This window comes from Phalacrocorax carbo, chromosome 1 (assembly GCF_963921805.1).
Source record: "Phalacrocorax carbo chromosome 1, bPhaCar2.1, whole genome shotgun sequence".
NCBI lineage: Eukaryota > Metazoa > Chordata > Aves > Suliformes > Phalacrocoracidae > Phalacrocorax > Phalacrocorax carbo.
The window spans coordinates 85,718,599-85,741,327 of NC_087513.1; the positions used below are offsets into that span (position 1 = coordinate 85,718,599).

At 43.1% G+C, this 22,729-nt stretch overlaps 1 protein-coding gene across 3 annotated transcripts in view; it reads right to left on the minus strand.

Annotated features, from left to right (window-relative positions):
- Positions 1-22,729, minus strand: part of FAM131B (family with sequence similarity 131 member B) — a 31,697-nt gene that overhangs the window by 3,193 nt on the left and 5,775 nt on the right. For 2 of the 3 annotated variants that reach the window (XR_010374993.1, XM_064464141.1), the window contains exons 2-6: positions 4,961-5,070; positions 4,022-4,057; positions 1,364-1,457; positions 562-759; positions 93-236 (exon numbers count right to left, since the gene is read on the minus strand). Coding sequence is in view for 2 of the 3 variants with exons in the window: in XM_064464141.1 (XP_064320211.1) it covers positions 93-236; positions 562-759; positions 1,364-1,457; positions 4,022-4,057; positions 4,961-5,070 (582 nt within the window). In the remaining variant the exon portion in view is untranslated. The remainder of the gene's footprint in view (positions 1-92; positions 237-561; positions 760-1,363; positions 1,458-4,021; positions 4,058-4,960; positions 5,071-22,729) is intronic. The other variant, XM_064464151.1, reaches the window with a different exon arrangement.

Below are 22,729 nucleotides of genomic sequence, written 5' to 3' on the forward strand. Positions count from 1 at the left end.
ACAGAATAAAACAGAGTAGATGGAAAGAGAGCAACATGTCAACAAGAGCAGCACAGGTGTGTTTCAAGATTAGCAAGAGGCATTCTGCTCACCTTGGCTCTCCATTAGCTCCTGATAGTTCTCAGAGTAGTTGCCTGCTGGGTTCTCTTGATTTGAGTTTACACTCACATCCTCACCATCCATGGAGGACCAGGCCATGAGAGTTGCCTCAGAGATAGCAAATTGCTCCATCACTCCTGTGCCAAAGGAGAGAGGGAGGAGAAGCAGGGCTGTGTGAAAGTCTCCACTTCTTACCACCCTCTTTAACCTCATCTCTTGGTCACACTGTCCTACTCTTCTTCTACCTCAGCAACACCCATCACCCACAGTTGGCCCTCACCCTCTCCGCTTTGCATTCCATTGGCAATACTCCCACCACAGCCTCTCATCTTCTTTGGCCATCTGAACCACTCACAGGCTCTCCTGAGTGTGTTTTTCAGGTTCCTGCACTTTGGTCTCTCAGAGATTCTGCTCTAGGACATCCCAACCAATTCAATCCACATGCCAAAAAGTTGGTGCTACCTGCAAGGAACCGGGCCTCCTTTTCACCATCACTCAGGTCTGAGTAGGCATCAGCATCTTTGCGTGCTGTCTCATGTGTGTGCTGCTGCTGCTGGCTGTTACCTTTGCTCCAGCCTTGCCATTCAATCATGTGAGCCACACGGCCTTGGCCCATAGCCGTTGGCTTTGTGACATGGTCCTTCATGCTGCGAGATATCCCTAAGGGGCCAGACATTAGAAAACAAGGAGGGGCTATTACACAGCTCCAGAGTTGTCTGTCATGCTGTTTACCTCTCTTAGAAGTGGAGCTTCTCCCCTCCTTTCCTGACAGGGTTCAGGCCTTGGGTTGGATGTCTCCCACCTTTCACTATATCACCCTCCAGGAGAGTTTCTCCATCTTTCCTTGGACTGGCTCTCAGAAGGGGGAAAAAAGGGAAACCCCAAATATGAAAGATCATTTCCTTCCTTGTCTAGAATTCATTTAGGACAGAGTTGGACATAAAGGATGAAACCTGGAAGTGAACAAACTAAGAAATAGAAAATGGGGTTAAACCCAAGACTGTTTGGGGGAAAGCAATTGAAGACGTCTAAGCTGGGGTGCATGGTGAGAAGCCAACAGGAGTAAGACAAATCTATTTATTGAAAGGGCAACAGCTAAGCGATTTCTGTATCTAGAACCATGGTGGTAGAGACTCCTTCTAAGGCCTCAAAAAGGAAAGAGTCAAAAAGGAGCAGTGGGGAGAGCACAGGGAGATATGGGAAGAGGCACAATGGCCTGTGGGGAGAAGCTGTGAAAGATAAACACAAATTTTGAGGACCTCACCAGAGAAAGATGATTTAGCCAAAGCCCCAATCCCATAAGCATTGGAGTTGCGTTTCAGCTTGGGGAGGATGGAGGTCGTATCTTCCATGGAGAGCTGAAAAGAGAGAGAATATGAAGAAATGATATACAGGAAGGAGGAAAGGAAATTAAGTGAAGTGAGAAACCAGTATAAGGATTCCAGAAGGTAGGGGGAAGATGAGGAGCAGAAGCAAGCAACAAGAAAAAGAACAAAAGAAGGGAAGGAAAAATTAGAGTCTATTTAACCAGGATTGGATATTGCATAGCATTGGGACTGAGTGAGGCAAGGTCAGTGGGAAAGGCAGAAGCAGGCTGTGAGAAGCCTCCCTTTGGCTGCTGCCAGTCCTTCATAGACATGCTGCACTGTTCTCACTTCTTTGTTAGAGACGCAAGACATGGCTTATGGACAATTCAGAGAGCTTACAATGGGGAGCTGACAATGTGATAGGCAAGACACAGTAATGCATCATATATGTATCATACTATAGATATTATTTTTATATGTTCTTTTGGTTTTCATTTCTTCTCATATGGTCTCAACAGAGTAAACATGACTGTATCAGTGATGCATCATCTTTCAAGCACCTACAACCACCTGTAGAGAAATGAGGTCTACAGTTCTGCTTAATTCCCTTTACTCTTCTCTATGTTCATCCTCAGGCTCTGAATAACAAGGACAGGAAATTATTGGGAGAGTCAGCAGTCACAAACATCATCATAAAACACAATCCCTCAAGAAGAATTAATCAGATTTCTTCAGGGATGCCAGGCATTTCATAGAAGGCTTAATTTTCACAAGGGCTAAACAAGCATTGCTTCTGCTTTTCATTTCAACCTCTGTGAAAGTCAAGTCCAGCTGTTTCAAACACAAAGGTAGTCAAAAGTAGTGACCATGACACTGGACATTTTAAATCCTGACATGAAGCAAGCATTTGGTCATAGGCACAAACCTCACAAAAGTTGAGGAGAGCAATAACTAGGCAGTGAAACAGTTGGAGCCAAAGGAAGGAATTGAAAAGATGTTTAACTGTATATAATCCCAGTCAACTGCCAAAATATGAGAGGTGAGTTTCTCTGGAAACTGAGTGTATATGCAGCAGCTAAGGTATCCTGTAACTTGAGAGCCAGGAAAGTCTGTGTGTAACATGTGAGGTGAAGAAATCAGAAAGCAGGGGAAAACCAGTAAAAATTGAAAGGTGTAGCTGAGATCACAGCCCTTGCTCCATAATGTATTTCCTTTGGTGATGAAGCTGGTTGAAGAATGTCTATCCATGCCCCACTGGTCATTCCTGTCTGTGAACTGCTTTGCAGTATCCACCCATTTGTTTCAAGACAGTCTGGGGGCTGTGCTATGAGCCTCCTCATGTAAAAAGGTGCCAAAAAGAAAGTAAGCTGCAGAAGGTCTCTACCACTATGAGGCTGGAGAGCTATGATGTGAAGGCAGGAATGAATCGGAAGGGAAGGGAATTCATGAGCCAGCTTTGATACCAAAGATCTATGGAATTACACCGAGAAAGAGACACCTGCATTATGAAAGAGCTCCATGGATTCAGAATGGGCTGGAAAACGGGAAGCTGCAAGTAAGGAAATTGTCTTCTATTGTCTTTAAGGAAACATGATTTTGTGTTCCTTGCTTTAGGCTAGACAGAAGTGCAGTAAGGAAAAACCTGATGTGTTGCTTCTAGACAGTTGCTGCATGTACCATATTTTTCCTTCACAATTTGTTTCTCTGAGTCTAGGCAAAAGATCCTAAGCCATAAGTGACACAATGAAAGGTATGTCAGTAGGGCAAGTGTTAGTTAAAAATATAAGTCCCCTTGATATTCAGTGGCCCAAGTGGTTTCAAACCACAGAAAACCAGAAAATAACAACCATGTAAATATTTTGAAAGTATCTGAAATTTGGAAATGCTTATACTATCAAAAATGCACAAGAATGCAGAAATTCGTATCCTGCCTTTCCAAGTGTAAAAACCATCAAAGCTAACTTATATGAGCATATTTTTAAGTCTCCAGAATAGAAAAAAGTAGTTTGGTAGCACTAACATGCATTATTCCCTTTTCAGGATGTTGTTTTTGCATCAGTGAAAAAGGAAAAAAAAAAATAATTTTTTCATGGCATAGGTATTAAGAGCAACAAGGAACCTGTGTTATTAAAATGTTTGCTTGCTTCTTCTTCCACTTGTTAACTGAAGTTAACTGGTGCTGACCATCTCCCCCAGGGGACATCAAGAATTCTTTTACTTCTGTATGCAACAGAACACATTCTCCCAAACTCCTGGAGAAGATTCAATGATGCTCTAATCAAAGACTACTGATTTTCTAAACATGCTGGGCACCTTTTTTTATCTAGCAGTGCCCAAAAATCTCAAAAGACAACATACAAAATGATACACATTTGTCCCAAAGAGGACAAAGGAATTTAATAGCCACCTGCAGATCTAAATACATGCCAGACTGCAGACCCAGAGGCAAACAAAAATTCATCACCATACTCTGAATCTTAGACAATTCCCAAAATTTCAGTGGCACTAAAGACTTTCAGTCATGTTTCCATTATGGTCTCTGCTGTAACCAATGGCTCACAAATCCTGGTCTTCCTATGACTAGAAATTTGAACAGTGGTGTGGCTCATACTCACATTGATACCATCCCAGGAGAAATCTGTCCGTGTTTGCTAAAGAAAGCAAAGGACAACACTGTGTTAGTGTAACAAACAAGTTGCAAACAGCCATGAATCTCTCTAGTAGTTTGCCATAATCCACAGCCACTACTTCATCTGATGTATTAAAAAAACTTGTGTCTTTCAAGCCGGTTTCATTCCTTGCTGTTGATTGTGGTGCCTATAGGTATCACGGTCTTTTGAAGGTACAATAGCAAATAGGATGATATAGAGAGTAAGAGAGAAAAAAGCAAACACCTTTCTATAAGGCTCCCCCTCTAACAGCTCTGCTAAATATTGCAATGCTGGTACCACTGCGTGGAAGTTGCACCGCTTTGAGGCTAACACAAGGAGGAGCAACACCACCTACGTATTTTGAGTATAATACCACAAGTTATAGAATTGTTTTCTGCTGAAATTATTTTCTTCTGTCTTTCAGTTTCTCCATTCCAACCTATTCTCCCCTTGCAAACCAGATCCGTTTCTCACATGAGCCTTTAGAATACCAATTCATAGTGCATTTCCTTCAGCTGGGAGGACTCACCTTTCAACATCTTGGTTTTGGGATGTGGACACTCAGGAAAATTTAGATTAATCAGTTACACCAATAGTACACATATACCTACAGGCTTGTCAGAACTGCCACAGTTTTTTTCATGTTCTGTTCCACTCCAGTCATGACTGATCACTTTCATTTGCAAATTCTTACTCACTATGGATATTCTGAAGGGAGTGACTCAACTTTATTCAATGCAAGCCAAACTGCATAGGTATGAAAGTCTGATCGTTGGGTACACACTGACATTCTGGTCCTCTCCCAGATGATGCCCCAGTGAAGCACAACACCCATTTCTGAACTCAGAAAGAATTTAAACCTTCTAATCCCTGTGGGTAAGTGGGTCTGGGACAGGCACTCACCTCAGTGGAAGGTCGATGGAAGCTGCTGCCATGGAGTGAACTGGTGCTGTCCATATTGATTTGGTCTACATCTTTCAGTCCCTTCCAGTCTACTGCAATCACCTCATTCCCTGTGGGAACACATCTAGTCAGGCTTCTGAATGCCACTACAATTTGTTCTAGAAGTCTTAAGCCAAGTCATCTCAGCATACAAGAGAATCACTGAGTTTAAGGCCACAGTAGCCTTAAATCAGACTTTCCCATTTTCATCAGACCACCTGTACATCATCAACCAATACATTTCACAAAGTGATCTCCATATGAAAATTGGTAATTTGTGTTCTTCTCAAGGATAATGTATGCTTGGCTAAAGCACAGCTCCCCAGGAAAAAAAAAAAAAAGAGCACCTAGTCATGATGTGTGACTGAGAAACAATGAATTCTTTTCATATCTTGTTCCAATATTAAACCATCATCACTTAAAAAGGCACTTCTTTATAATTTGAATTGGTCTGACGGACTTAGAGCTGCTGGTGCCCTTGTACTGCCATTCTCAGCAAGATTAAAGACCTTTTCAATACCTGCCTTTAAATTTCAGGAAAGTTATTCATACACTTGCTTTTCTTATTGACAACTAAACAGACTGAGATCTTGAGATTTCTTACTGTAGGGAGTTTTTCCAGCCCCCTTAATAAATCTGTGTCTCTTTTTAAAAGACTTCTCAAATTTGTCAGTTCTTCCAAACATGGACATAAAAGCATACACAGTAACACAGGACTGCTCTCACCCTTTCTGCTAATAGAGTTAAAACTCACTGGCTGCTCCTCTTCACATTAACCCATTGTACCATAATCTCTAAATGCAAAGTACGACACTATAACTAGTCAGCCAAGTAACCACGACTGCTCTATCCAGACAGCTATTTACTGTGCCTTCAGCCTTTGTGCCATCCTCAAACTCTCTTAAAAGTTATTTGCTTCCATGTCATGGAGGAAAAGGTTGCAGTGTTTAAAACTGAGCCTTTTGGAACCTGGCAAGAAATATAGTTCCCAAAACGATCATCTATTCCTGGGATCAATTCCACAATCTCTAATCTATTTGAAATACATGCTATTGGATGTGAATGATTCTATTTCCATTAGCTTTTAGCTTTTTATTTACTCTTCATAGCAAATTTCTTCTCCACAGACATCTGCAAATCCCCTTGCTCGTTCTAGCAGATCTGGCATATTTACACTAGTTCATCATTGCACTTCCCAGGTAGAAATGAGATGTGGCTCTCCACCCTACACAGGTCTGCAGGAGGCATGCAGGCACTTATGGATGAGAAGCCTGAGGCACCATCAGCTAGAAATCAAAATGAAAAAAAAAATTTAGTCCCTTAAAAAGGCTAAAAATGCTGAAATGAAAACCAGCAGAAAGCAAATGCTATTTGAGTTGGTGTCCACCACACCTTCGCACCTCATCATTTCTGCTGTGCAAGATGATCTCTCTTTCTGAAAGAACCAAGGCATATTTACCCCTTCACACTCGAAGTATGTCCCTGTTCATCAGGATAATTAGAACCAAGTGCTTTAATAGCATCCCCCATATGCCTCTGACTAGGCTGAGTAAAGTTGCAGGGAACTTAAAAGGAGGTTCCTGTACTGTATGCTACAAAGATGAGCATAGAGGTCAGACAGAGACATACTTCAGGAGGAGGCAGTGCATGGCTATGATGAGCATGACAGAGACCACCTTTCAAGACTGTGATCCTCTTGACTGATTTTCTTGAAAAGTACATGCATGTGTTTGGCCCTACTGAGCTCAATTATTTATTTCTAATTGTGATTGATATTAACCACAATCAATTAATGAGTTATACCTCTAGAGCTTAACTTGTGCTAAAGTCTGATCAGATCATTTGGCTACCATTTGCAGGCATCCCCCTTCACAGGGCATAATGTTGGGTTGTGTGATAAAAGCTCATCTGCACACCCACAAAGGAGATTAGAGAGACAACAGCATGAGGGTGAGCCCAAACAGCACCCTGCCAGGCTTCTCTCAGTCCTGTCACAGGAGCAGTCAAAGGTCCATCTCCACAGGCTCAGAGATGCATAGAGGAAAAACAGCAGGTGTGAACCCTGTCCAGGCCCCTCCCAGGACTGCGCCAGGAGGTCCTTAGCCCCAGGGTCCAGGGGAAAACCCATCAAGATGAGTCAGGATGAGAGGCTTTCAGAAGAAGCTTCTTAACTGAGGGGAGCAGTTACTGCCCAGGAGCATGGGATGCAGGAGAAAAGCATTTGGGGATTTGATTAGATTTATGTGATGTTTAGGGGAAGAACCAACAGCAGGGAAAGGGGAGGATCTAGGTGGTTTGGGGATGAACAAATGTGAAAAAATAAAGGGGCTGGTAGTATGTAGACAGGTTGCTGATCAGTATTATTGTCTGGCCATTCCCTGTGCTTGTTCTGTGCAGTCTGACATGTCTTCTTGTTAGATTCCATATCTACCTATTTTCTTGCATGAAGGACATTATGTTCTGGGTGCATGTGTTTTGTGATGGAGGTCTAAGTGCCAGGAACTAGAGAGACCGGAGTGAGTGAAATCAACTGGAGTGAGTGAGGGTGTGCAAATGAATGCAGGATCACCAGCTAAAATGAAGATGAAGTGATCTGGGTGCCAGATGTGTGCCCCTGAGGGTGAGACCCACAGGATGAGTTGGCTGCCAGAGGGATCAGGAGTCCCAGCCACCTGTCACTACACTCTGTCCTATACTCTTAGCTGTTTCTGAGCATAATGCCATGGCCCTTCTGTAAGTCTGGATAGACATCCTGGCACACAGTGCAGAACAGGCTGTGAATGCACTGAAGAACCCACCCCCCCCCCCAGCCAAAGAGAGAGAGACCAACCTCAGGGAGTCTGGTGCTCAGCACATGCAACCTGACAGCCCCCAAGCCTGGCAAATGACACTCAACCTTTGTTTTCAGTTCTGCTATCCCACTGACAGTTTCCATGAAGCATTAGACTGTGGAAAATACTAATATAATTCTTGCAGATGGTGGCATCACATAGTTGAAGAACATTAACATCAAATAATTATTTGTCTCAAAGTCCACACCTGTTTTGTAATAGTAGAACTAAAGGCCTATAAAATTTATTACTGTTTTTTTTCCAGCTGATGTATCTTATCTACCTAGACAAGGGAAGAGAATGAGTAATATGTGATCTTGCATGCACTATAGTCATAAAGACTGAATAATTATTGAAAATTCTTGGTCTAAACAGTTTCACAGGTACTAAGAAAAAAATAAATATATTGGGAGAAAATAAGTTTTTAGTATCTGTTAAATGCTTTTAAATGCAATAATATCTGCTGAAGAGTTACAACATCACACACTGGTTGAAAAGGAAATCTCTGGGTTCTAATTGGCATTGGGCCTGGGGCAATCTTACCTCCTCTTATTGAAACTTGGATAAAAGTTAGTGGGTTTTTTTCTTTTCTGCAAGAAATAGCAAGAGCAGCATTATTCCACAGACATGAAAGATCAAGCTCTGCTCTTACAGATGGAAGGAAAGAAACATGGAAAATCAGAAAGAAGTATAGAGAGTGAAGTGGGAAAAGAGAAACTGAAAGCATTACATTATATTTTAGTATTGTTTTTATCCAACCTCTTGTTAATCTCTTTCTTCCTTCAGTTAGTATGGGGGTTTTTTCTTTCATAATGGTACTTTTCTTCTCCAGTATAATTTCTTTTCTCTTATCTATCTTCCATTCCAGCTTCTGCTAATCGTCATGACTATTCCATCTGTAATTCTATCATCAATCACCTCTTACAGAACAGTATTTGCTCCTCTCCATATACAGCTGATAAGCATTTTAAAACATGAGTGGGTCATGAAGCTAATTTTAAAGTGGGATTTGTACAAACACATGTTGCTGAATTTCTCATTGAAATGTTCTGAAATGAGAAGATGAAAGTTAAAAGATAACTGTGTTTCTGATTTCCCTGACATGGTTTCTGTATGGTGTGTATAAAAAGGACATAGAGGGCTTTCATTTTCATTTAACTTTTTAAAGATTTCTTGATTTTTTTAAAAAAAGTAATATTTGTTTTGTTTTTTTTAACATCATAAATTCCATCCTTGCTCTGGAAGACTCAGTAGATGACTGAAGAACAAGTAGGAAGGTAATTACATGAAGTAGTGAGATAAAACCAAGGCAGTTGAAATACACAAATACATTAAGCCAGACTGTTTGCTTTGTATTTGTATTTGTATTTGCCAGACATGGTTGCTTTGTATTCGTAACACTAATTTGATTTTAAAACTCTGACAAACACTCATTAGAAAAAGATGTCTCCATCACAACTGAAGTAATGTTCCAACTCAAGTCCTCTAAGCCTTTGGGGAAAAAATATCAGTCCTCTTTCTGTTACAGTACTGTTAAAAATAAATCTTTATTTTTACTTTAAGTCAGGCCTTTCGTAAAAAGATGAAAAACATTTAAAAAGGAAAAAATATGGGGAAAAGAGAATATCCTTTTCCTACTTTTTTTCTTTCTTTTCAGTATCATAACTTTGGACTCTCAGAAATCAGAACACATGGACTAAGCATTCCCAAGCAATATGAAAAAATGCACATTTTGATGCACGCAGGAAAGTTCCAAGAAGCCAACTGGATGACTGTATCCCACCTTGCTGATCTAATATTACTACTTTTTTCAGTAGCTCATTTTGCCACATACTTTAATTTATCATGAAAACACAGAACTTCTTAGTTAGACATATTTTCCGTTTCTTTGTATTTCTGTGATCATAGGAAATTTGCCTTGTATTGAATTATTTATTACTTAATCTAAACAAGTCCACTCTCCTTGCACTTCCTCTTGAAATTTTCTCAATTCCTATTACCGCTGTGTATTCATTGATACTATATTTGGTATTTGTGCCTGTATTTTGTTCATTTAACAAGACACATGCTTGAATCAGGCATCTGTATCTATGCAGAAGCTTTTAATAGTCTGTTTTGCTATAACTTCTGTGCTGGATGCTAAACATCATCTCTAATTTCTGTGTTTATTTTGTTCCATACTAAATAAACTAATGCAGTTTTAGAGTCTTAAATTCTGATTTTAACTTCCTGACATGATGGTGGTGAAGATGTACAACATATACCAAGCATGTATTAGTGTCAATCGCTTTTGATGTGTCATGCCAATTAGCATAAGAAACATTAATTAAACAGTGAATTTCCAGCGCCACTATTATCCACTGTTAGCAAACTTTCTTCTGTTTCTCAAGTTATACTTTCCAGCAGAATATTATCATATTGGTGGCCAATGCTGATGTTGGCAAAGACCAATATTTAGAGTAAATGGTTCAATTATTCTTTTCCATTCCCTTCTTTTTCCTGAACAACTAAGAAAACAACAAATGTAATTGCAGTAATTATGATCAGTCTTTAAATTGTTCTTTCCCTGCTATCAATTTTCATGATACTCGTGGGAGTGTAGTATCTTTGTCAAACACAACATCATCACATCCTGTCAAATGTGGTTGAAATAAAAGCAGTTGAAGCTACTGGGAAGGACTGACGGATGGATAGCATAATCACAGAAACCTTTTCCTTCCCTGCATGCTTTACAGAGAGTCATTCAAAGCTAGCCAAAAGGTCAATATCAAGGAAAGGAATAAACCTCTGTCAGGTGAACTGTCCCTGAGGTGAACCTCAGATGGAAGCATCAAATTCTCTGAGGTAAAGCTGAGAAATTAATCAATCTGAGTTATTCATGTAACTGTGGAATTATTGTAGCTTGTACTGCATGTGGAAATATAGAAATTAGCTGCTTTTGGCACCTACCAGCAGAATAACTTCTGGAAGAGGAACAGAAAAAAGTCTGCTTTCATGGATGAGATATGATATGGCTGAACAGTTTGATGTTCATCAAGGCAGAGAAATATATTGGTCTCCACAAAACAGGTGTCTGAAATTTTTCAACAGAAATGACAACACCTACAGCTCTGAGATTTCTGTAAGATTATGAATCAGATGGGCAGTTCTCAAGATCATTGCTTAGGATTTGGGTAATCTGAATTCTTTTCCAGACCATTCTGCCTCTTTCTGCAGGTAGGTCCTTTTTTAGAGCTGTTTAGGAAATAGAATTAATGAACAAAGCTCCAACACCAACGTTTTTCTTCTTGACTGGAAACACCTTCAAACCAATAATAAAGGCTTCCGCATACCGTGCCTCACAATTAAAAGGAGATGAACAGAGAGCCTGATGTTAGACACAGGCAGTTCTGTTCTGAGAAGCAGGCATGTCATTTAAGCTAAGGAGGTACTGCAAAATGAAACACATCCAATTAACACAATTTCAAAAAAAAATCTCAAAGCCCTGTCTCATTTGCAGAACAAGTATCAGCCAGCATGAACAGTGTCAATGGGTTTATCCTCATTCTTCACTGCATCTCTGAAGTGCAGAGAATGTGTCCCCAGGGGCCTCATTCAGCACAGTAAGTATGAAAACGTCAATATGAACCAAGGTAGCAGCCCTTTTTTGCTGGCCTATAGCCAACATTACAGAAGCAATATGCAGCAGGCAATTTCATATATTGCTTTCCATATGTGTTTCAATTTTAATCTCTGTGGCCAGTATGTCCCATGGGCACTGTCCTAGAGCATAAGAATACCTTTAGTTAGGACATCTATGTCCTGTAGTAGCATCTCTACCAGTGGGGAAGAACCATGCCAAATACTACCCAGAAGCCAACCAGCATATCACAATGCACCTTTCTCCCTGAACTCCTTTCCCTGCACCCTGGAGCAGAAAGAAACTGGTGTCACTACTACTCTTGCCTCCAGAACTACTGCCACCACAGCTGCCGCTGACACCTCCATCCTCCTTGCAGCTGGAGTGTAACCCTGCACAAAGCAGAAGCCCAAGGGCACTGAGGGCCCTGCCTGTACCCCATGTCCACCTGGTGAATCGGGGCCACACTTCCATCAGCTCCTGCTGTCCTCAGGTTCTGCAACATGTCAAAGGACTTGGGAAGGGAACAGCATGGAGCCTTACCCACCCTCTTCACCCTTTTCCTCCCCCTCCCTGATGTCACTGTACATATGAAAAGCATACAGATAGTCCCTCGCCCTTCCTTTTCCCCAGGCTCTCCCATTCACGCCACAGCCCTCCCAGGATCTCTCTTCTTCCTCAGCACCTCCACACATTTTTCATCTTCTGTTTTCCTGCCCCTGCCTGTTCCTGGGCCAGCCTTGCTCCATGCCCTGCCCCATGCAGCCTGGGACTCTTCCCCTCTTCCAGCCCCCCTGCACCCTCCTGGACCATCTCCCAAGCATTATTGTAGATAAACATCCAGAAAACATCCCAGATGCCCATCCCCATTGCCTTGCCTGTGTGGAGACACTGGGATGGATGGAGGAATGGGGGTCCCTCACCCCAGGAATGCTCTCAGTCCCTCTCTGTGGGGTGGGCAGCACCAATGCCAAGGTGATGTCAACACGCCAAGCCAGAGCTCCACCGCTGCACCTCTGGGCCCACCACCACTCCCCAGCCAGCAGGATGAAGTGGAGGAAGAAGCAGAACAAGAGCCTGCTCAAAACACCAGCACATGGGGGGCAGCGGCAGTCTGTCAGTTCCAGGCTCCACTCTTGTTACCTGTCCTCCCCCTCAGCTGTGGGGTATCTCTCTGGCAGCCCCAGAGTAGACAGCCAGGTGGCTACATCCTTCTCCACCACACCTATCGCACATGTGGCCACAGTCCCCATCAAGCATCTGGTTTTGGAACAGAGCCAGCCAGGAGGCACTGAGACTGCTGCCTCCCTCTCATCACCCTCCCCAGAAAACAAACTGTGGGATTTTCCAGAGGCAGTGATGCCCTAGGCCATGAGAATGGCCTCCAAGCCATAGTAGGTTTTCTTCCTGGCAACACAAATGACTCCTTGGGAGGCAATGGGTAAAGGGCTCATGGTGCAGGGCTCCTCATTCTCCTCAAGCCCCGCCAGGTGCTGGGTGTAGAGGTGACACTAACTTCTGTCTCACCCCTCTTCTCAATGCTACTCTCCTCATTATAGTTCCCTTGTTTGCCATGAAGAAGCTGGTATTTCCCATCAGCCCTCTCCTGCAGGGCTGCAAAGGACATCTCCCTCTGTCAGAGACTCCCCATCCAGACAGTAGGGGCTGGTACATGGAGTAGAGAGCTGTAGAGTCCTTCATCATTCAACATCAGGAATCTTCTCGTACATCCAGAGCTCCTCAAGGGACATTCATGGCTTTCCTTGCTGAGCCTGGGACACTTCTGAATTGACTGCTTTCAGGCCCAGGAAAAGGTCATGAGCCCTCCAAGCAGTGAAGGACGGAAGTGGTCACAACGTAAGCAGATACCCAGCCCACCTGGGGGAATCCCACACAGGGAAGAAGAGGCCTGTTACAGGGAAAAACTGTTACCTCTCATGCCTCCTTCCTCTGTGCATTACTGCCTGGAGACCCAAACCCCCTCCACTGATAGCCCTCGTGTTGTGAACAGATATGGAGAGCGTACCTATGCACCCAACATTTCCCGTCCCTCGAGAGAAGACAGACCTCCTCCACATCCCCAGAGGAGGCCACTTCAGGCCATGGCTGGACCCTCAAATACAGCCAAGAGGGCAGGGCTGGCCACAGTTAGCTGGGAAGAACAGGCCATCTATGAATGCTGTCATTTCTCTGTGAAAGTCCAATGGTTCACCCATCTTTGCATCTTTGCTTGCTCCAGGCAGCACTGAATTTGAGGTCCATGGCTGGGGGGTGGGGGACGACACAGGCCACTATCTTTGATGAGACGGTCCCTGTCTGAGGACTACTTCCTTACCAATCCATTCTTTTCCATGCCAGTGACCCAGTGCAGCTGCCAAGAATGTCTTGGCTTCCTTCAGATGTACAGGGCAATGAGGGAGAAACTGTTCCCAATCCTAGAAAGCCACCAGCAGGGCTTTAGATGCCCTCACCAGACAGAGCACCACAGCTCCCTAAGCAACTGGGGAAAATGACAAAGACCTGCTGGCAACGGAGACTGCAGAGGCTGAGCTCACCAGATAGCGCTGCTGCCACTGAGTGCCCAGCCCTGCCCCAGATTTCCCACCCCTGTACCTGTCAGAGTGAAGCCACAGCTCACCATCACAACCACCAACACCTCCACCTCTAACTCTGCCCCGTGATTTCCCTGACTGCCCCTGAGGACATTTGCACCTACATGGAGCAACCTTCAGGAGGTGCTTGATGTTCATGAGGCCCCTCTGATCCCCAAAGGTCTATCCCACCCCCTCTGCTGTCAGGGGGAGAGCTCTTGCTCTCTGCCAGGTGCACTGGGTGGGCTGGGCTGATTGACCTTTATTTAGCAGGAGAGGGACAAAAATGTCCCAGACCACAGGCTTTTGAGTACTACATGGACCATAGGCTCACAGAAGTCTGCAGGCTCCTCAGACCCCCATCATGCTGAGGGACAAACTCTGCCACCTGCTAAAGGCTAATTGTTCTGAGAAGAAGATGCAGCTGACCCTTGCCATGGCAGATTACAGCCTCGTCTTCATCACAGAGGGTCCTATTCAAGGAGGGAAGGGGACCCAGGGGGTAGAGTGCTTCCCTGTACCATGGGGACCACAGCTCTGGCTACAGAACTTGCTGGTATACAGCACTGCTGGTACCACTGGCACCACCACTGCTGGCCAGCAGGGTCCTCATCCCCATTCTCCCTCCCTGCAAGTGAAACATCTCAAAATCCCATCAGTAAACCCCTTAAGATGGAGGGAAGGTCTCTGCAGGGGCTGGGTATTCTCCTTGCTTTGGGCAGGAGGGCTCTTCACTGTGTTCCTGCAGATCTTCAACAATCTAACTGCCAAGCCTAGTTGCTGCAGTGGTAGAAAAGCCCAGTCTGCTTTACCTGGCTCATCAATAAAGTCTCATGCCACTACCGGTGGTGGAACAGCAACACTGTTCACCTTAGAAATGCAACCCAAGGTGCTAGAAGTCACTGAGGACACACCTGTCACCTGATGTGCCTTTCACTCTATATAGAATGGGGGTCAATAATCCAGTTGATGTCTGTATCCTAAAACCACGCTAGAACATTTGTAATTCTTCTAGCCAGTATTTGTCACCTTTGTTGGTCTGGTTCCTCCCAAGTGCTATTCCCAGACAAGAACTTTAAAACGTCCCACTGAACTGCACTGGCAGGGATAAATATCAGGCCACAGCATGTGTCCATCAGAAGATCACACCCTGGTGCAAACTACATACAGAATCACAGAATCGTAGGTGTTGGAAGGGATCTCTGAAGATCATCTTGTCCAACCCCCCCTGCTTGAGCAGGTACACCTAGAGCAGGGGGCACAGGACTGCGTACAGGTGGGTTTTGAATGTCACCAGGGACGGAGACACCACAAGCTCTCTGGGCTCCCTGTTCCACTGCTCTGTCACCCTCACCGTAAAGAAGTTTTTTCTCATGTTTAGGTGGAACTTCCTGTGTTCCCACTTGTGCCCATTGCCCCTTGTCCTGTCATTGGGCACCACTGAAAGGAACCCAGTCCCATCCTCTTGACAGCCACGCTTCAGGTATTTATAAGTATTGATAAGATCCCCCCTCAGCCTTCTCTCGTCCAGGCTGAACAAACCCAGGTCTCAGCCTTTCCTCATAAAGGAGATGCTCCAGTCCCCTGACCATCTTGGAAGCTCTCTGCTGGACTTCCTCAAGCAGTTCCCTGTCATTCTTAAACTGGGGGGCCCAGAACTGGACGCAGTGCTCCAAATGTGGTCTCACTAGGGCAGAGTAGAGGGGGAGAATAACCTCCCTCGACCTGCTGGCCACACTCCTTTCAATGCACCCCAGGATACTGTTGACTATGTACATGACTATACTTCCTCCATCTGAATCTGAGTAGCAGAGCGTAAGCCACCCCTGGCTGAATGGCACCTGTTTCACACAACAACACGTTGTAAGCTTATTTTTCTCACATCACCGTCCATGGTGCTCACTGCTCCCTCCTCTAGGATGAGGCTGGCCTACCAATAATTTAACAGCCTGTTAAAAATATAAGCTTTATAGCAGCTTCCCAGGACCTCTGCATCAACACATGAAAGAACAGCCATCGTCTCCCTTGTCCCAAAGGTGCTAGAAGGTAGAGTAGGAAGTTGTGGGCCAAGTCCTTCTCCTCCAACTATATGACGGCACCAAGGCTGTGGAGGAATGTGACAGAACAAACAGGATATTCTCAGGCTGAAGAGGCTGGCTGCCCTCAGGAATTCAGTGGGTGCCACATGCAGCAGGGTGTGGAAGAAGTTCAGGTCCAGAACACCATTGCCTGGTTGCAGACCCAGCTCCTTTGGGAGACAGATCATAGCACTTGCATCTTCCAGAAGTGAGGTGATAAAAACATATTGCTTGCATCCTTGCAAAGGGTACTGCTCCTCATGTTGGTCCACAGCAGAGACAAGAAGGAGGAAGGACTTTATGTGAAGCACACTTCTGTTTGGATAACATTGATTTCTGCATTTGCCATGCTCTGAACAAAAGCACCCAATGACTGACCAGGACTCACTGGAGCTCCTTCCTACTGTGGCTGAGATCTCAAAAACTCTCCATCACATGCCCAGTAACAAAACTCCAGGCTCTCCAAGACTGCCAGGCTGAGCGTCTCAGGAGTGAAGAGCTTTGCTTCTCATGAAAGGCATGACAGTTCTTCTGCCAAAAAAATTGGGACCTCTGCAAAGGGAGGGACTGCTGCACAGTATTTCTCCTCAGCACAGATTACAGCAAAAGCTATAATGTAGCTGAAGTCTGTTCCGGTATATGTGGTCCTCTCAGGCCAGAGCCACATGATTCCAGTCCAGAGCATGAAACTGTGTATGATCTATGACCACAGAGAGACAGGCTGTCTTTAGCTCTCCTCCTCCTGGTCCTTCAACCAGGAGAAAGTGTTTAACAGAGTAGGTAATGGCTATTTTATGGGGACCCTGAGGCATTCAGTTTTAACTCCTTCATGGGGTTTCTCCACCAGATTTGTACAACTGGAAAGTGCTTGTTCAAGCTCAACAAGGTCCTTCTTGGCTTCAGAAAGGGAGTGAGTCAGAGCTGCCCTATTCCAGCCATTGCCACTCCATCACCATCAAATCCTTTCTCTGTATTGTCTGTTAGGTCATGATGAGCCTGGTGCTCACAGCACTAAAGTTATGTGTTGTTATGTGGGTTCAACCCTGCTGACATGCCTCCTCACAGTCTGGTATCCAGGAGACCTGGCACACGTGGGTCAACCAAGTCACGTATATAGCATCTTCTCCTGCCCAAGTCAACTGGGTCACGAGGTTTCACTATGTGTTTGGAAACAGATGCTAAGCAGGCAGGTAGCAACACTCCACAAGCTGAACTCCACACCAGTAACACACATGCCTTTTGTTCTGAGAGCCTACCTCTGTGCTACCAGCCACTTTCTGGCTACTAACTGAGATAAGAGGGAAGTTAAGAGATCTGAGTAGCTGCAGAGCTGGACAGAACTGATGCAGCAACTTCTCCTTCAGGGAGGGTTCTAGTCATCAACCTATGAGTGCTGGCCATGCTTCAATACTGGGTCAACGCCCTGTGCCCTATCCCTGCAACACTGACCAGCCTCCAAGAGAAAGTATTGGCCTTCTGGATGGTCTTTCATAGTTCAGGCAGTCCAGCCTGGATTGTACAGGAATGCATCTTCCCCCACCACCTCCAAGACGTCTGTCATTCTACAACACTGATCCAAGAGGCCTCTTGCAAGACCTTCTTGAACTACTGGTCTTTTACAAGGCTCTCCTCAGAACCCAGAAGCTCTATGGAGTGCGAAGTCCATCACAATCACCAGCAAGGGAGAATCTCCCTATGGAGCCCCAGCTGAACAAAATTCACCTCCATGTGCAGGCAGAAACTTCATCACTGCATGGTAGGATCGTCCCTGCAGCATCACTAAAACTGGGGACCACTAGGTGTATGAGTCTGGGTCAATCTCACACTGCTTGTCTGGTGTTCAGTGTAGAACAGCCAGATTATACCACCATCTCTTACCTCAGGCAAGCCTCCTCCAACACCCAGCCCCATGGAGCTACCTCTGAGGTCTTGCCCTGTGACTCTCTGTCCAACTCATACATTACTTCAGTAAGCTTTGAACAACCAGATGACCTCCCTTGAGAACACCTCTACACATTCATGCATCAATTGCTCAACTTCCTCACCTTTACATACAGTCATGACACATGGTTATAGGACCACTCATTGTCAGGAGAGGATGAGGAACCTGATGGCCAGTTTCTACTCTGAGCTAATTCCATAGACCACTGGGAACATCGGCTGGAAAAATCCTCCATCAAGCAGAAGGCACAAGTTTGTTCACAGGATCCCCGGACCCATGTCTCTTCTGCAATGAGAGGGAGACTGACACCTCTGTACATCAAGCATGCCAGTCTTCTGACTCCTCCAGAACTTGTTATTGAGATAATGGCTGCACTTCTTACATCTTGTACAGTTCCCATCCCACGACCTACTAAATTCTGGGCCCTCTTTATGAACTTCCCTCTTTCTCATCCAGCTGGCTAGCTCCAGCTGCAGGAGGAGAAAAACCCAAGACACCAGCAACTAGCAGTACTATTTCTATTCCCTTGTTCTGGGCAGGGCATCACTAGGCAGCATCCACCAGTCCCTGGATACCATGGAAATACAAGGGTGCACTGCTCACTGTTACGGTCTGGTTCCCTGTCTTTCTGGTTTCAGCCTGTCAGTCTTTACCCTGTACTCTTTTCTTTTTTTTTTCTTCTTCCCCTCCCCTCCACCCACCCTCCCAGTGATTGTCTTTTTTTCTCCCTGGTTTCTTTTCTTAGCTTACTTCTTTTCTGGGAGCAGTGGGAAAGTAGACGTTTAGTATTTGTTTGGGATGGATATCAGCTTGTCCCTAAAGTCCCTAAAGTGGGAGTCCTTGTCCCTAAAGTGGGAGTGCCACAAGAAAAACAGTAGTGATATTTTCCCAGAATACTTGTCCTAGCCTCCCGGAATTTACACCTCAAGCAGTTCCTGAGACAGAGATGTTACCTCTGTATTTAGTCATCTTTAAAGGAGTTTTCTTCTATTCATCTGTTCACTTTTTAAACCAAAGAAAACTTTTAGTACCCAGAGTATCCTATGTCAAGGAGTTCCACAATTTAACACTGCATTATATGAAGTAGTGCTGGCTTTTGTTTGTTTGAAACTTGCCGCTTGCTAGTTTCATTTGATGTCTAGATTCTGTTTTGAAAGAGATAATGAAATATTCTTTCCTCTTTATTTTTTCCATGCTGCTCATACCACAGAGAAAATTCAGGATTTTATAGATATCTGTTGTAACTTCCCCTCATCATCTCTTTTCCATCTTTATCTATTTAAATGGCTCCTCACATATAAGCCACACTATACCTTTAACTATCTTTGCTGCCCTTTGCTGAATCTTTTCTATTTTGATTATGTCCTTTCTGAAATGGGAATGGACAACCAAGCATAACACAGGATATTCAAAATATGGGCATAGCATGTATTTATGTATAGCATAATGATACTTCTCATTTTATTCTCTATTCTTTTGCTAATTACTAACATTTGATTGGCATTTTCACTGGTACTGAGAATTCAGCTATGCATTATAACCTCAAGATCTCATTCTTTCATGAACAGAGTAAACTCAGAACCTCCATCATTGCAAATGTGCATCACTTTACATTTATCTACATCAAGTTTCACCCATAATTTTAACACCTAAGTCATTCAATACTGTGAAATCCTTTTGCAAATCCCTGCATACAGCTTTTTGTTTGCTCCCCCAAAGTATTATTGTCATTACCATACTTTATTACCTTGCTATTTATCCCCCCTTTTCATATCATTGATGGATATGCACAAACCTGGAAAAATATCCTGGTGAAAACTGACAATTTCATGCTAATCCTTGTTTCCTGTTTTTACCCAGATACTTAATAATTTCAGAAACTTCCCTTTCATCCAACAGCAGATTCATGATTCATGTCTTTTAACAGCCTGGGGTGAGTCACCTTTACAAATTTGCAAAGCAAATCCAAGTAGACTATAGCCATTGGAGCTCCTCTTTGTCCATATGCTCGTTGACCCCTTCTAAGACTTGTAAGGTATGATATCCCTTAACAACAGCAGTGTCAACTCTTCCTCAGTATAACTTATTTGTCCATGCATGAGCTAATTCTGTTCTTTAAAGTAACGTTTATTAGTTTGCCTGCTAGGCTTATCTTGTTTACTAGCCTACAGTTTCCCAGATGTCAAAATCATTTTTAAAACTGGCATCACATGAGGTACCTTCCAATCTTCTTGTACCAAAGCAACTGGAAGTCATTACAAATCAAGATCAGTAGTTCAGGTCTTTCAGACTCAAGTTTCTCCAAAAGTCTTGTATGAATACCATCTGATGAATTGTTATTCCTTTGTCTATCTGCTCTACAACCTCATTTACTGAGGCTTTAATTTGAAGCTGATCTTCTGATGCATCCCCAACAAAGAAAAGTTCCACAGGATGAAGTTCCACAACTTCCTCCACAATAAACTGATACAAAACTGTTTTTTGGTTTTTTGAGTTTGGGGGATGGTGGGATGGTGGTGGTGCTCTGCTATGGTCTTAATCTCTCTGAGTCACCTGAAGCCTCTTTAGTAGTAACATCATGCACTAAGTCCTAACCATCATGCAAGGCAAGGTACTCATCTTTTACAGGCTCTTTGAGTGGCTCCTGAAGTAAACATTTAATTTGCCAGCCTACACATAGGGTTAACTGAAGTCCCTGTTACTACTGAGTTTCCTGCCTTCACAGCTTCTTTGATCTTCTTCTGGCTGTCACGGCTTCCCATCACCATCCTGGCCAGTGATCGTAAATGGTCAGTAATATAATCCCTAAAACTATTTTTCCCATGTGGAATGTCAATGAACATGCTAGCCATTTAGATCCCCAAACTATTTTCTCCAACTGAGTGAAGAAATTTTGCACTGAAACTTTCCCCACAAGCCATGTCTGATCAGCATCTGTGGATACAACCACATCTCCCCAGAATACAGAAAGTACGTTTCCTTTAAAAGTCTAGCATACTCCTGGACTTGAGATCTTGGGGCTTAAACTCACAGAGAAACATACTGATCATCTAATCTGAACTCCTTAAAATAAGAGAGGCTAAAGGTATTCCATTTGTTAATTATAGTTTATGTTGCTGTGCTTGAACTAGAGCATTATTTTTTTTTAATCTTTATTTTTATGTGTTTGGGTGATAGAGGACTCAGTACAACTCTTAGTAAATTAATCCAATAGTTAAGTATTTTTATCATTTGATATTTTGCCTCATTTCCAATCTGAATGTATCTGCCATCTTTCCACCGCATCTTAACTGTTTTCTGCTAGGTTGAAGAGTCAGATGGTTTTGAGGGTTTTTTTCTTCACTCAAACACTTAGAGAGTCACTTCTGTAAGTTTTTATTCATAGTTCCATGTTTATTTTCTGTCCATTCTTCAGAATTACAGTACTTTTCAAAATTATAATAATAGAATTAGACAAAGTAGATTAAAAAGAATTTTTTCACAAGTGCCAAATGGAGAGAAAATATAACCTTCCCTCCTCCTGTTCAATATTCAGCTCTTAATAGATCAAACAATCACATTAGCTTCTTTGGCTGCAGCATCACAATAGTAGCTGTTGATCTACTGATTATCTGTTCAGATATCTATAATCTTTTTCAGTGTGACTGTTTTCTAACATAGAGCTCTGGTCCTGTAAATACTGTTCACAATCTGCCATTAGAGATATGAACTCATATTTGGTTAGACTGAAACACAGAGTCTGTCAAGATTCAGTACTCCAGATGAATCAAACTGTTCCATATCAGTGATTTACCCTTTTAATTTGTATTTTCATTTTTAGCAGTTCTTCCAGTCTTCGTAGATTCTACCACCTTTATCAGTATTTTAGGTTTCCCTCAGGATTTTGAGCAATATGTTAAAATCACATGGTACTGACAACTATATTGAGAATTGTATGATCACGTAAGGAACATAAGCTTTTCAACAATGATTCTTTGTTACTATTTTGCGATCTGTTGAATTTTGATGCACTTAAAATGTATTGTATTCATATATTATCAGTCAAAGAATCACGTGGTACTAAGTCTGTTGCTAACTGATTAGTAGTTTTATATCTTACCAATCTGGTATTTTAAATCTATTACCTTGATTGTAGGTAAAGGTACTTCTATCACAGAAGTACTTGTCTGCAGAGAGTCTCATAAAAGTCATGAAATGAAGTTAGCTTGACAGGATCTGTTTTGCTTAAACCCATTCTGACTGGCATATCGTCCTTCTAGTATTTCATTGGGAATTATATCAGATTGACTAAATTCAGTACCTAGGTCATCTCACAGAAGTTTTGAAGTTGTGATAAAACCCCCGTTTTTCAACTCCAGATCTTTCTCACTACTTGAAGACTTATTGAAAAACAAAGCTTTGACTTTTTATGCAACTGCTTAAAAACACTTAAATGCAAGTTATCTTGAATTGACTGTTATAAGTATCACTGTAAAATCATGGTTGTTTGCTGTTGGAGAGTATATCCTTATTAAATGAGCTAAAAACTATTTTTCTCCTACTTCCCCCTAGAAAACAGCCCTAAAATATTTATTATTTAGTTCACTTTTTCTGCTTCACATAAGTCTATAAAAGTCAGACTCCCTATTTTATCATGTCAATGAAATACTACTCATTACTTCCATTTTTC